Consider the following 16,375-nt stretch of genomic DNA (forward strand, 5'->3'; position numbering starts at 1 on the left):
GTGACTGGCTTATTTCACTTAGCATAAGGTTCATCCATGTTGTAGCATGTGACAGAATTTCCTTTTTAAGGCTGAAGAATGTTCCATTGTATGTATAGACCACATTTTGTGTATCCATTTATCCATCAATGGACACCTGGGTTGTTTCTACCTTTTGGCTATTGCAAATAATGCTGCTATAACATGGGTGTACACATATCTCTTCAAGACACTGTTTTCAATTCTTTTGAGTATATCCCCAGAAGTGGACTTGCTGGATCACATGGTAATTCTATTCTTAATTTTTTAAGGAACTGCCGTACTGTTTTCCACAGCCGCTATACCATTTTACAGTCCCACTAACAGTGCACAATGGTCTCAATTTTTCCATATCTTCGCCAATACTTATTTTCTTTTTTTTTTTTTTTGATAATAACCATTCTAATGGGTGTGAGGTGGGCTTCCAGGTTCTCGATGGCATTTGGAGCCCATGAACCAGCCTGGGGTTCCTCCAGAGATCTTGAGTGGGAAATAAATAATAAATATCATTGTTGAACTCCCTTTTAGACAAGTCTTAAGCATCTTCTAATTGACGCACTCTTTCTATAAGACCCCAAATAGAGAGGATTAATTCTCTTCATAGATTTAATTCTGTTTCTCATGCTTTCCATTATATAATGCTTCCTGTACTCTTGGAACTGAAAACAAACTCTACCCCAGGGTCAAGTCATGATATAGTACAACTGCAAATAAAAGTAGTGTTCACAACAGCTTTATCCATAATAACCAAAAACTGAAACAGCCCAGATAGCCATCAATAGGGTAAATAAATTGTGGTACATTCATACAAAGGAATACTATTTAGCAAGAAAAAGGAATAAAACTACTGATACATGAATGACGTGGATGAATCTCAAAAATGTTATGCTGAATGAAGAAGCCTTATACGAAAGAGTACATACTGCAATGATTCCATTTATATAAAGTTTTAGAACAGGTTAATCTAATCTATGGTGGAAAAGTATCAGAATAATAGCTATCGTCTCTGAAGAGGCAGGGATTGCCTGGAAAGGGGCATGAGGAAACTTTCTGGAGTGATGGTAATGTTCTGTACCTCAGGTGGGTTTTGAGTCAAACAGGGAGCAAGCATTTGTCAAAAGAGAGTGGCAAATGTACCCTAAAGATTTGTGCATTTCACTATATGTAAATTTTACATCAAAAGAACAAACTGTAAATTAATACTCAACTCCACTAAATTACATGCTACCTAAAAAATTTAGGGGGCAGTTTACTGATGACTGCAATTTACTTTAAAATGCATTTTTTTAAAAAAAAGCCCAAGATGGACTGATAGATGGAAGGATGGATAGATATGTAATAAACAAATACAATAAAACATTAATGGTAAAATGTAGGTGGTGGATGTGTGGGTATTCACTGTGAATTCTTTTTACTTTGCCAGCTAGGAGTATTGGAAAGGGACAACAGGTAAAAGTTTTGGTTTTACATGGTAAAAATCTTCCTGACTTCCTTGAGGGTTGAGTAAAATTAAAAGGATTTAAGGGAAGAGATGAGAGAATCAACTACAAAAAATGTTATACTCTTTACACTTTTACTACAAAAATTTACATTTTGTTAGGATCAAAAATTAGAAAGTGCTGCTGTGCAGGGAAAGGTCTCAGCTGGAACATAAACTGCTCACCTAAAAATTCGGGACCTGCTGGAGCACTGACAGGTGAGCTACAGTGCCACTGGGCCAGGAGTTCCCCAACATTCCCTGTGCTTTATGCCCTTCTCCAGTTTCATTGGGCACTGGAACCTTGCAAGATATGAAATTCCGGGACACAACCCCTCCTCCCTCAGCACACTTCCTGTCTGAGCCTTGAGAGGTGGCTTTGAGCTAAAGGTATTGTGAGGCTTGAGAACTGAGGCAGGAGTGAGGGAGCGGGGAGTCACACCAAGGAGAGATAGCCAGCGGAGTACAATGCCACACCAGTTTAAGGTTAAGGGTGACCTGTCAACCTTTAGCTACAGGAACTCCGTTTGTGTCCCCTACCCCAGCACATTCTCCACTCTCAGACTTTTCTTCTTTTTTAACTGTGTTTACATATCATCATACCACAAATGGTAGCCCTGGAAGGGATGCTGGAAGGAATACAGTTCAATTCCCTCTCTTTACAGAGGGGAACGGAAACAAACGCTGAAGGGACCTTCTCAAGATCACTGAAGAGCAGAATCGCAACTAGAAAGGTATCCTCAGTCCTCAGTATACGCTGAGAATATTCACAACTCAAATACATGGAATACCTTCTTCCCTTTCAGGGTACTTATTCTTAAGATCAAGAAGCGTGAAGTCAATTATTTCTGTCCTTTGTGGTAAATGTACACCTTGGACAATGCCAGCATCAACTGGAACACTAAGGATCTTCCCTATATATTCTCGTCTGAGGGATTGGTAATGAGATATGGACTTGTTTAGATTCTCCTGAGTAAATTACTGGAAGTCAGTAGCATCTGAAGGTTGAGGTCATCACAGAGTCATCCTTAACTGTCAGTGCAGTTCCCAGCTGAGAAAGGCCTAAATCAGGAACCAGCACCTCCTGTGGCAGTAAGTAGTCTCTTCATTTCAGCCCTGAGGCGCTTGTGAGAGACCAAGCCACACACACTGAGGCAGGGAGAGAAAACCTCCTCTAAGGCCTTGAGCTCAGTTTCCCACCTCATTCCTCCCCTGGGGACTCCTCCTTTCCCCTCTTGTACTTATGGCATTTCCTAAGGAGAAACAATAACCTAAGATCTGTATAGGGCTTCACTGTCTGCAGACTTTTCAATACATTTCACATAGTCTTGCAACCACTTTAAGTAGTTTATCCTTTCCACAGATGAAAGAAAAACTTACTTAGGAGTTAGAAGGATAACATTAAACTCCTAATATGTACTGAATTCTTGACTAAGAGCTTCGCCTTTATCCATTCACAAACAATCATTAGCTCCACACGTATACACATCAAAGTAGACCTCAAAACCGCTCTGCCACAAAGGAGGCCCCAAGCCCTGTGCTCCTCTACTATGTCTAACAGTTGAGAGCAGACTCTGGGGCTCATATGTCTGAGTTTTGCAGGCCAACCCTCTACTCAGTAGCTGTGTGACCTTAAGTAAATTACTTCAACTGCCTGAGCCTTGGTTTCCCTTATCTAGAAAAGAGAATTACCTCTTGGGGTTAAGATCAAATTAATTAATGTAGGAAAATAGTGGCATGCTGGCAAATGTTTAATAGCTAGCTCTCTGGGGAGGGAAAACATATGTATGTGTACATCTGTATGTATTTATTATTATTTAGCAAAAGGATATACAGTGCACAATTTATAAGATATACAATACTCTTTACTGTAAATTCCATATAACCAATTAATTCTCACAAATCACTTTCTTGCTGAAGTTGCAACTGACAAACAAGTATACTTCTGAGATAAATGTTGATATTTTAATGTATATTAATTAGTAAAACAAAAGTGAAACAATAAAAACGATGTCAGAACTTAGTGATGTGAGCAACTTCTTTGATGAATCAGTTAATAGTTTTCCAATACTGGAATATTTGTTCAATTTTCTGTTATTCCCAATGTTTAATAGCTAGAGACATGAGACAATTTTACGTTAACCTGTATTGACATTTTCTCCATCACTTTCTTTAGACAATCAACTAAATCAAGCCCTGATTCACAGCATTTGCAGCATTCTATGGTATAAATAATCCCACTACGATCAATTCTGAGCTCCCAAATGTGCCATCACTTAGCAGGAAGTTGGGAAGAGATGGGAAGAAATACATCATTATTAAGTATTCCCACCACATGCATAAAAATGAAAGTACTGAACCTCAAAAGCATAAATAACAGCAAAATGTAAAATAAGAAGTTTTACCTTTTCAAATATAATTGCAAGCTTACATAATTTAATTTTTAATAATGGTTGTGTTTCTAACAACCGACCCCCTAAATTCCTGGAAACTTAACAATCGGATCCCATGAGCCTAACAATCGGATCCCATGAGCCCTTACAAGCCGGCTGCGGGACACCATGGCTAGAACAGCAGCGGCTGGCAATGACTTAGTCAAGATGCTGTGATTGGTGGCTGTTTGCCCCATGTGCACACAACTCCCATGACACTGTCTGGGCTAGCGCCCTGGATTTTCATGGAACCTCGTTTTGCATCTAGATTAAAAAAAAAAATCCTGAGACACAGATGTTCAATAAATGTGTGTAAGTACTGAATAACTAAACCATCAGTCTATTCTTCAAAAATCTTGTCAGAAAAAATAACTAAGAAAAAAAGCACTCATAGGGAGCAAAGGACCATCAAGAGAGAATGAAAGTATAGGTGCTTTCCACTCTGGAAACTACCCTACTTGCATTTAACTGCAGAACCTGAACAGGAAATGAAATGGCAATTGTAGAGGTGGGGGGGAGGGGGGGACAGACAAAAATTTACAAACAGAGCAGAAAAATAATAGAGGGAAAAAACTGCTAGGATTAAGCATAAGGAGAGTTCAAAGAAAAATGAAACAAGAGAAAAGAAAAAAAACCAGCTTACCTTAGAAGATATTTAATTTTATGTATACCAGTAGGAAAAAAGGAGAAAAAAAATTTAGGAATACCATCTATTCGCCTTGGGTACTTCATATTTGCCTTTTAAAAAAAAAAATCACCACCACGACTGGTCTCACTCTCTTTAATAAGTAATATTAAAATGTAAGGAAAATGCTCCTTTTAAGAGCATGTTTACATTCTGGGGAATGTGCCCCATATAAAGCATTCTGGAGAGGTTCTGAGCTTCCTCCAAGACTGCCCTTATGGCTCCTACACCCATTCAACCCATTCAATCCAGTGTTGTTCTTAATGGATTTGATATTCTAAAATCACTCCATAGTAACCAACTTTCAGACTGTTGTTTACTCTGACATGGCTACTACAACACAGGCCATAGTTTGTTGCTAAACTTTCAGACAGACTAAGAATTAAGAAAAAGAAACTAACAAATTTTAACAGGCCCAACTTGAGTGTAAAAACTAAAACCAGATCCGTCAATTGTCTTCACTCATTTACTCACAGGCAGCATTTCCTAAATTCAAAAGGAATTTAACCTATTTTGTTTTCCATCAACTACATATTTATTTAGAGCTCAGTGTTTCCTATCAGACTCTGCAAAAAAGAGCAAAATATGACACAAATTTGTACAATAATCCACAGAATATGTTCAACATCCTGATCAACACCCAAAGTGGGCTAACAAGGTTTTTTCTCCTAAAAGCACACTTTGTAAAAGTCCCCAGAAGCGCTCGATCACAAGAAAAAAAACAAGGTTACTTGGTGGAGGAAGTTTGAAAAACTACATCCCACTAAACCCTTCCTTAAACCATTCACCATGCACACTACAGAATAGGATGGACCGAAAGACATCTCAGTAACCTTGTTCAACCCAGTATTTCGAAATTTACTTAATCAAGGAGCCCATTTCTCCCTCCTAACACCAATTAATACCCACAAAAAAGATGTGGATATCACTGGTCTGGGAAACAACTGCAGGGAAAGCTGTCTTAAGTAACTGCGTTAACTTTGCAGAATGGCTACAACCGCTAGGAAAAGGGAAAGGAAAAGAGGGTGGTGATCTTGCCGAGGCACCTTATCCCATCCGGGGCGGAGGCTGATTCTTGGCTAGATCAAGTACCCCCTTCCTCTCTCACCATCTCCTTCCCAAAAAGACTACCTTATCAGACACTGAACCACTGTACAGCTGGCATTATATAAAATAGCAGGAACCCTTGCTAATCTCTAAACAAATTCTAAAATCTTTTTTTAAAAAGCCCTGCATAGATACACTCCCTGTGCTGAGTCTGAGATTTACATAAGAGATCCTGCTATGCCCATGGCAAAGTAGTAAGTTAAATTATAATAAATTGTCTTACAAAAACATCAACAAAGATACCAAAAACCACACTTGGTTAGAAATAATATTTATTATCCCCTCCCCCCATGTACAGATTACTTTTCAGAAACATGAAGATATTATCCATGTCCTCATCAATTACAGTTTGTAGAAAATAATTCATATCCTGTCAACAATATATTTCTATCATTTTTTTAAAACAATAGCCATTTATTTTTCCGTGTTAGTTCAAGAATAGCTTCAAGTTTTATGTTTCGGATCAAATCAAGACAATCTTTATTTATAGGTAATTTCCTGACACGGCCCCTCCCCGAACCCCTAAAAAAACTCTATATCCTAAGTGATAAACTCTTCTTGTACATTCAGCAAACTTCATATTGGAAAAGAAAAAGAATAACTGAGATAGGTATTTACTCTCGTGCACAGTAATAAGTCTAGCTGAGCTTCTACACCTTGCTTTGCAATGATGTTTACATAAAATAAATCATTATCTTATCAAGTTACAATGGTAATTTCTTGAAATGTAGGTATGAAAGCTATACACTTAATCCACTGAAATTTCCTTCTGATTTCTCAATCTGTAATTAAACCATCACCGTAAGGAAAAGCTTCATCCCAAGAAGATGTTTGCCCTTTCCCTCAGCTATTTCTCTATAATCCTCTCTCAGATCATGTAAAGACACACATTAAAAGCACAGAAAAGAAACGTTTTAGCTTGGTGACATAATGCCCTTAAGTTTGCTGACATAATGCCCGTATTTTAACTTTAAAATGTAAAATCAGAGTTAAAGCATTACTTAATTCATACAGTACATTATTAATCAATCAACAGTGTCCCACCGACTCAGAAGCTTCCTAAACTGGTTGACTTCTCTGCATTTAGTAACTTTATAACCAATGACTCAATCAAAGAATGTGCTTGTAATAGGCTGCTGGTTTAATTTTAGAATTAGAAGTTTCAATATTGGGCTATTTTCAAATATAGAAATGTTATGAGTGGCATATGAACTGTTAATTTTGTTTCCCATTACCTACAGGAAGAATTCATTCAAATAAAATTTTACAAGACAAAATATGAATCTATATACCTATATATAGATGTACACATGTATATACTGAACCCTAACTAAAGTTTTATAAGCAATACTAACATAGTTGTGGTTACACATTCCTAAAGACTTAGTAATTGTTTTAAAGATACATGTTATAAAGAGGCTTACACAAAAGGCAAAAATTAAGAATCAACATGATCTTTGAGGTTTCAGTATTACTTCAAAAAGCTGTTTCTATCTCCCATAGAAGAAACTATGCATTTATCTTGGAAAAAAATTATAAAAAGATAATGCTATCATGTAAAGATTCACAAAAACTATACTGTATATCCCATAAAAGTCATACCTACTTAAGGTAAATCACAATTATGGTTTATATTGTATTACAGACATCACCATCACCTTTCCTCTTTAACAATGAGAGGGTTTAATGTTTTTTTTTTAACTTACTTAACTAGTGCCACAGAAATTCAAGTCCCAGTAGCAACAAGTTAAACAAGATTACAAAATAAGGCATTCTGCTCACATGTCATTAAAGTAACAGGCTGAGTATAGTAAAGCAGGCTCTTTTCATCTCTGCAATTTTATATAATCCAAAAATTATACAGAAGGCAATCTTTACCAAAAAATCCAAATAATTGCTATTTTCCAGGATAACAAAAAAATACACAAAATTCTCTACTTTGGCAATTTCTCCTACTACCATAAACAGAGGCTGCTCTTATCTATTTAATAAAGCCCAATATTAGAAATGCAGATGAAATGTCTCTGACTATACCATTTCTAAGCCTGTAGGTCACACACTGATTTTTCAAATTATAGATTAAATCTAATTTGACAAAATCCCTGTAGTGTTATTTAGGGGGAAAAAAAGTGGACTCAGAACACACGCACGCACTCACACTCTCTCTTTCTCTCTTTCACACATGCCAATGTATTAAACAGTTTCCTTAAACATTGATTGGTTTCCCAGAAAGAATAAAAATATTTACCATCAAGCTGCATCATGTATATAAGGGGCAGCAATGCAACCTTTTTTAACACAAGGTAACTATCTGAATGAACTTTTAAACAACTAGTACCTTGAACCAAAGATGAACCCTAAAATATACATTTTTTGAAATTTGGACTCAACTGCCTGTTACACTTTAAGTGTTGCTTAAATAAACAAAAATATAGCATAAATTCAATATTCTGCTGTCTAAACATTTAAAGCAACGGTTATGTCATTAACAGGTAAAATGCACCTAATTCGGGTCTTTTGACACCTCTTGTTTTAGGTGTTTTCAGATAAAGCTCTTCACAGTTTAAAATATTGTGAAGAAATATATTTATGTATAACTATATTCACATACATATTATGTACACATACTATGCATCTGATGTACCCATAAACTTTGAATATGTGTGTGCCAGGAGGATACCCCACACATATGCAGGAACCCTGAATACATTGGTGTGGACTGTGAAATGATTTCTCAGAAATAAGAAAAGAGTATTATGAATAATAACAAAAACTTTACCTTATTTACATAGTGCCTATCTCCCAAGAGGTAAATATGCTTTACAGACATTTTTTAGTATCTCCGTGGGGGGCGGAGGGGGACACACTGGGAACACCATCAATTCTCATCTTCCACAACCAACTAACCTGCCCAGGATCACATACTTTCAACAGCGGCAGAGTAAAATACAGACATGGAGCTCTCCTAACTTGCAAAGTCTCCAATTATCAGACCAAATAGTCTTGTGGTGAAATCAAGTTTCCATCATACAACAGAACTACCACAAAGGATTAGTTTTTAAGTCCTCATATACTTATGATTGTGCGTTATATTTATTTGGTTTTGGCAGATGAAAAAGTCTAACATTCAGTGTGATTATAATTCAGTGTAACTTTTCCAGTTTAAGTGCGACACAGCTGATTGGTCTATCGGGGAAATGCGGTCAATGTCTAATCGTGGCTGAAGAAATCTCAATCCAAACAGCTACTGAATGATTACAGAGATAGCCTACAATCTTGTATTGTCTTAAAGGTCTTTTCTATCTCCACATACGGTATACACATATAAATAAGCATTTTAGCACAAAATGTACAGTTAGAATGAATCAATTCATGTTTAAATAAACAAAGGCCTTATGGGTGAACTTTAAAGGCCAAGAGCTCCTCAGAGTGCATGTTGTTTAAAGATCGAAGATCTGGCAACTTTAGAAGAAGTTTTGTAAAAATAGAGGCCTCATTTGGATGGTTTTTCATTATTAAGGTCCTTAGTGCACGGATGAGGGTTTCCTGCAAAGCCTCCACAGAGTTGACATTTTCTATTCCAGATCGATCTAATGGAGAGTAAGGAATGGAGAGAGAAAAGAGAGGACACGTTATTAATATTAAACATAAATATAATTCTTGCTCATCAATCTCAACAAATTCAAAACAAGGTTTTATCCATTGGAACAAAAGCAACAGATAGGTGACCAAATTTTTTAAATCCCAATGGCACATTTTGTAGTTATTTATTATATCATAAAGATCTCTATCACATAGCACACTTGATAAATCAAAATTCTTTAGGGCTTAGGTATTTTTGCTCACAAAAAAATCAGAGGTTCTGGTTTTTAAAATTAGGTACCATCTGCTGATTTGAACTGCTTCTAATTGGCAAAATAAAATGAATAATGTAGTTTAGGAAAACATTTTTACCTCATATGGAATATATCCATATTTGTATGTTATCACGTGTGGCAGGCAGCCTCTAAAATGGCTTCCAATGATCCCCTCATCCTGGTATCCACGTCCTTGTGTATCCTCTCCCCTTGAGGGGACTAGACTTACTGACTCACTACTAATGGATAAAATATTACATTACCAAAACAACTGTGGTTTCCATCTCAGGCACCCTCTCACTCACGCACTCTGAGCAGTCAGATGCTATGTTGCGAGTTGCTCTATGGAGAGGCCCATGTGGTAAGGAACTGAAGGTGGTCTGCAGGCAACAGCTAGCAAGAACTGAGGCCCTAAGTCCAACAACTTGCAAGAAACGAAATCCTGCCAACAGCCACGTGAGTAAGCCTGGAGGCAGATCCTTCCCTCGTAGAGCTCTGTATGAGGCCACAGCCCTGCCCACAGCCCTGCCCACAGCTTCACTGCAACGCCCTAAGAAACTCCAAGCCAGAGGCATGCATCGAAGCCATGCCCATATTTCCAACCCTTACAAACTGTGAGAGAGTAAATGTATGCATTTTTAAGCCACTAAGTTTTAGGGCAATGTGTTATACAGTAATAGAAAACTAATATACCATGCAACTTTATTACCTAGTTATATTAACCTGCATTCTCCTTCATTTAGCATACTGGTTTATTAAGCTCATCACACAAAATGTTAATAAATTAATGATTTAGTATAAACCAACAATAAATGAAAGTACCTTAAAATTAGCCAAACCTATGCTGTTTGCCCATGGACTTTTTTCAACAGCAAGGGCTATTTCTTCCCTTTACAACAGGAAGCAATAGTGCACAAGAAATACTCAATGGCTCCCAGTAAAGAAAGTTGTAATTAATAAGAAAAAGACTTCTCCAAGGAAGCAAAATTCTCTATTTACATTCTTTTTTCACTTTTTACAAAGAATTGAGGAGACCTTCCATTGTACTGGTAGCTAAAAAAGGCCACTTGCAATGCAAGCATTTAGAACAAGGACTCAAATTTAATAGTAAAAGGGAAAAAAGTTCCATTAACTTTAAATGATGAAAATAGGCTTATCTTACATTTAATAAAATCTGGATTATATTACAACTATGTGCTAATTCTCATGGAAAAGGAAACAAACTGAATGTTGACTACTTGTTGGGGCCAGTCATAATTTTTCAGACAAAACTGACAGACAAAAGCCTTCTTTTGACATTTGACTTCAGCCATACAATCATAAGGGTCATCTTGGCAAAAATTACTTAAGGCCTTCAATAATGCTTCCAAGAGTCTCTCCTGCCTTTGATATTGAAGGAATTTTTTTCTTTAACATCCTCACAACTCATTAATTCATTCACCCAACACTTATTGAATGTACACGGTTACTGTGATAGGTGCTAGGGAATTAGCAGTGAACAGAAACCAAAGTTCCTTCCTTTAGGGAGCTCATACTTTGTCAGAAGAAAATAACTGGCTTGCATTGTGTCATGAGTTATTAACAGTTCCAACAAGTGGGAATGAATGACAGTGATCCCCACAAATAAAACAACCTAGACAGGCAAAGAAAGAAATAAACAATAAGTGATGAAGGCTATTTGAGTTAGAACAAGTATTATAAGTGGTTGGTCCTCTGGTAAATATTATGTGTTTGGATGATCTAAGCATCTCTATAAAACTCAGAAATTTGAGGAAATGAACACCTATACCTAAAAATAGAAATTGTATTAAATTTTCCTAAAACCTCAATTTCTAAAACCATGGTCTTTGTGATTTGAGGCCAAAGAACCTAACTACAAATCTAGCTGGAATGCAAACAACAGTCTTCCTTCCAGAAATTGTAACAGACTGCATAAACTGCAGTGGAAATCATCTTCTGAATGCTGCACTAAATGCTACACTACTGCTTGTATAGTTTAATTCATGACACATCTATCTTCTCCTTCATTTGGGGTTCTTCACCCCTGTCTCAACCCTCTACTCCTCATCAAATCTCCTCTCTATGCATATTCACTTCTTACAGCAAGGAAGTTAAATTCTTTTAACAAAAACCTCTACGAGGACAACTGAAATCCACATGGAGATGAGCTTTGGTCTCACACCTATTTGCCAGTCCCTAACCTTCAACTGGAAGTGACTGCTGCCAGTCCACACAATCTGAAAAAGAACTTATCTTCCAAGTATAATCCTCCCTTCTCTCCATGGTATCAAGATTCTTCCAATCTCACAGGCAAGTATCATGTCTGAGATTTCTTGCTCCCTTAGCAGTTACAGCCATTCTGTTAACAAACAGTACAGTGGAAAAGCTTTGAAACTAAACCAATAGGAGTTCAAATGTCTCCTCAGCCAATTATTAAAAATGTGACATTGGGCAAAGTATTTAGCCCCTTGTTCCTCAAATTCCTTGCCTGTCTAATTGAGGATAACGTATGTCCCAGCTCACATCAGAGGACTGTTATGAGGATAAAATTACATATAGTCACAGACCGTATATATAACGATATTTTGGTTAAGAACAGACTGCATAAACAACAGTGGTCCCACAGATTAGTACCACATAGCCTAAGTGTATATAGTAGGCCATACCATCTAGGTCTGTGTCAGTACACTGTTTGATGTTCACACGACGACAAAATCACTTAACAGTGCATTTCTCAGAAATATCCCTGTTGTTAAAGCAACGCACAACTAGATCTAGAACTTAATAAGATCTAGAACTTAGCATTTCTTCTGACAACAACCAAAACAAAAACCACACGGCAACTACAGATTTCAAGAAAAACAACATAAAACCAATTATAATGTTGCTTAATTCTACACAACTGAGAGAGAATATAAATAAATAGTCCATTTGTTTTCTGATACTTGGAACATTCTCCCTTCAGGTGGCACAGGTTTAGGGCAGAGATTTACACCATCTTGTCTACCATCTCAACCCCACTATGTGAACACTATGCGCACTATTTACACAAGCACAAAACTGTAAATGCTGATTTTTTATAGTATTTTTCAATTTTTAGAATCAACTACTAAATAGAGAATGAAAAATAATTACAGCTATAGAATAAAATATAAATGTTTTAATTCTCAATGATGTAAAAGAAATGGTATAGCAAAAGAAGCCAGGCTATGGAGGAAGGATACTATCTCCCTGCATAATGAGAAGATTCTATCTAAACCACCTAAGTTGATTAAAATCATAAATAAATTTAAAACATTAAAATTATAAATAAAACCAATAAGTTAACTCAAAAAAATAAAACATAAAAATTGAGAGGGAAATTTGAGAGTACTTTTATTTACCAGTTCTGTCTACTAAATAAAAAGAGGTATAAGCAGTGTTTAGAGCTGGGTAAGCAACCATCAGAACATTCAAAAATAAAGATGGTTAGAAATCTAGTTCTCTGAAGAATACGGCTGGAAGTAGAAGGAGGAGAGACTATTTTGCATACATTGGTAGTTTTTAAATTTTATTTTCCTAACTAGATACCACTTTAAAAATAACAGTCCTTTTTAAGTGGTAAAGATTCAAATTTGACATGAACACGATCATATATTTAAGTGAAACAACGTATTATTTTAAAATGCATGGAACTGTGTGTGTATAGGTGGTGCTTATTATCTTCATATACATAACAAAAACAAAAATGCATTATATTCTTTCATAATTAGTCTTTTCCATTGAGTATTTCAAACTTTTTTTATATACCATATCAATGGACATGCAAATGGTTAAATGGATAGATAGGTAAATGAATAGATAGAGACCTCTAATGTTATTAGTGATCTTTTCTGGTAGTGATATTATCATCTTTATTTCCATCTTATTATTTTCTAATTTTTCAAAGAACTCATATTATTCTTATGACCAGGAAACAAAACAAGGCTATTTCAAATGGAGATTAAAACAAAAAAATCGTGTTCCTGGTGGAAAATATAAACAATGTAAGTAACAGAGTTTCTGATATAGAGCCTCCCTTCACCCCTCTGCCTTCATGTCTTCTTCTGAACTATCTCTGGGACATAGTTCCTCCTTCTCCGCCTCCTCTGCCACAACCTATTTTAGGAGAGTTCATTCCACTGCCTCAAATCTCATGTTATCTAAACAGCCTCTGAACTCGACTCTCCAGCTCTAATGACTGACCTGTCTAATCCTTTCCCCACTTAAGAAATTACACTGACTTTCCGCTGCCCCATATTTCAATTAAAACTTCTCTGCTTACTTTTCATAGTCATCATTCCATAAGCTAGTGCTCCTCTAACTCACAAGCCTCCATCTTGATGCTGCCCCCTCCTTTTCGATGTCCACTTCAGGCTCTGGTCACCTGCACCTTCCCTGCCCTACCTTGTGCTCTCCCACGTGGTCCTATCTTTTTGTTGCTGGGAAAAACCGAATAACCCATCCTTCAAATTCCAGCTCCACTTACATGTTCCCCAGTGAGCCTTCTAAAATGATTTCATCTTCCTTCCTGTAACTCCTCCTTACCTCGGTCAGAACCCCACAGTTTAGGACCATAAAGCTTTTTGTGTTAGTTCTGTCTCTTCAAATAGAACATAAATACTTTGAGGGTAAGCTTATCTTAATGCTTGTTTTGTCTCACCCTGACCATCTAGCACATAAGGCATATTCATCAGAGAAAGAAATTATTGATTACCTTTGGTTTCATAGTAATAGATTTGATGTCAACTTCATTACTAATTACTTATCAAGAGACTGCAAAATGGTAGGTAAAGTGCAAGAGGCATTACAACGTTACTAAGAAAACAGGTATCCCTGTTTGACATATTCCTTTCATGCTATTCCCATATCATAAATGCATTTTTAGCTACCCAGGTAGAGCTGATCAGAAAAGGTAACCAAATTATGCTTCCAAATGGCATGTCTTTATTTATACCACTGACATACAGGCCCTTTAGGATATATAAAGCACTTGCTCTCCTCAAGAGTTACTGATTTACAGTTTAGCTACATAACCAGGGGCTGTAACTTATACTTGATAACCCTCACAGTGCCTAGCACAGTGTCTTTTACACATAGGAAGCAAAGGGGAAACTTAAAGCAAGTCAGATCAAAATACTGTAAAATTCTCAACAAATGTTTTAAAGTTAGTGAAAGCTAAAAATGTCTAGCACTTACTTACATGTAGGTCCCCAAGCAAGTCATTGTCTCAATTTCTAATTTGCTATTGGGAGTAATCTCTGCCTTAATGGCTACTGTCTGAATTGAAATACTTTGGTCAGAAATAACTGCAATATAAATGCAAATTGGCAGGGAAATTGGGAAATATCATCGACTCATATAAATAAACACTAAATGTTAGGACTCAAAAATCTTGGTCACTCATTCAAACAGTGACTGGTATCTATTCTGTGCCAGTCTCCATGCTAGGTTCACATGGTACAATCCCTTCCTTTCACACAATGAGGACACTGAAACCCAAAAAGATAAACTAACTTACCCAAGTCACACAGAAAAATTCAGTGGCAAAGCTGAGTACAAGCCTACAACTCATAATTCACTTATTTTTATAACAAACCACACTAATACATCTTGATACTGGTAACATTTTCAAGCAACCCACATAATATTTTAATTAAAACTTAGATTCATATTAGAATCACCTATCTCGAGAAATACAATGTTCCACAAAATAAATCCATGAAATAACGATTTAGACTCATAAAATTTTATGAACAAAAGCTAAAGGCAGAGTAGTAAATGTGAGGCCCGTATCTAAACGTCATTTTATTATATAGCAGTTTTGACTTTCACTGTCATATTAAAAATACTAATTACACAAAAATAATAGATTTACATAGTTTAGCACCTTGCTTAAGGCCTTCTCCCTCCCATATAGCTTGCTGGAACCCAGTTAACTGCCACCTTCTCCCCAGTTGATCACTATATTCTAGGTGTGGCACAACTCTGAACCAGCTCCTTACCTGCAGATACCAGGACAACTGCTGTAAACAAACTCATCTCTTCATCACTAAGTTGGAGGGCATTTAGCTTCTCACTAAATTCAAACATAGAGTTTAGCAGATCTCCTGCTCCCATTGAGTGTAAGTCATCCACACTATACTTCTTTCCACTTAAAAAGGTGACAGTACGCTCCTTTGCATCAAATAATGATGCAAACCGTACCATTAAAACCTGGAAAAAGAAAAAGACTTAAAAGTACCTGGAGAAGTTCAATAGTAATACTAAGAAATAACTCAGTACTCAAGTCAGTTAATAAACATCCTACATACAAAAGAAAGTTGTAAAAGAAAAACTGAGTTTATTTTAACCAGAATCATTTCCTTAAGGTAAATTCTCTAGCAAAGCAATAAATATTCTAATAACATCAAAAAAAGTCCAGCTACCAATAGCAAATACTGAGTCCTGTGATACTCTGAAACTCTATTAATAAAAATTCTGAAATGCATATATAAAATTAAAGCAGAAAAAAAATGCCAAGACATTTGAAACTAGGCCTTTGCCAAAGGCTTCATTAAAGAAACTCTTTTAAGCTACCAAGTATATCACACATTCTCTAAGCCCTAAGTAAAAAGAACAGTATTTCAACGCAGCAATACCTGGAAACATCAAACACCCAATGCAGCCAAGGTAAAAGCAGCACATGAACTCTAACTAGATTATTTCAAGAAACTAGAACCCAAAAAGACAAAACACAAAGAACACTATTACAGTTAAAGTGTTCTAGACACCAAGTTAT

General features: G+C 36.4%; 1 protein-coding gene across 3 annotated transcripts in view; it reads right to left on the bottom strand.

Moving 5' to 3' along the window:
• Window positions 1-5,974: 5,974 nt before the first annotated feature.
• NR1D2 (nuclear receptor subfamily 1 group D member 2) overlaps window positions 5,975-16,375 on the bottom strand; it is a 28,574-nt gene continuing 18,173 nt past the window's right edge. For 2 of the 3 annotated variants that reach the window (XM_046661022.1, XM_046661042.1), the window contains exons 7-8: window positions 15,600-15,810; window positions 5,975-9,309 (exon numbers count right to left, since the gene is read on the bottom strand). In XM_046661022.1, the coding sequence (XP_046516978.1) occupies window positions 9,113-9,309; window positions 15,600-15,810 (408 nt within the window). In that variant the 3' untranslated portion in view covers window positions 5,975-9,112. Of the gene's footprint in view, window positions 9,310-9,483; window positions 11,210-15,599; window positions 15,811-16,375 lie in introns of those variants that run through there. The other variant, XM_046661032.1, reaches the window with a different exon arrangement.

This window comes from Equus quagga, chromosome 1 (genome assembly GCF_021613505.1).
Source record: "Equus quagga isolate Etosha38 chromosome 1, UCLA_HA_Equagga_1.0, whole genome shotgun sequence".
Taxonomy (NCBI): Eukaryota; Metazoa; Chordata; class Mammalia; order Perissodactyla; family Equidae; genus Equus; species Equus quagga.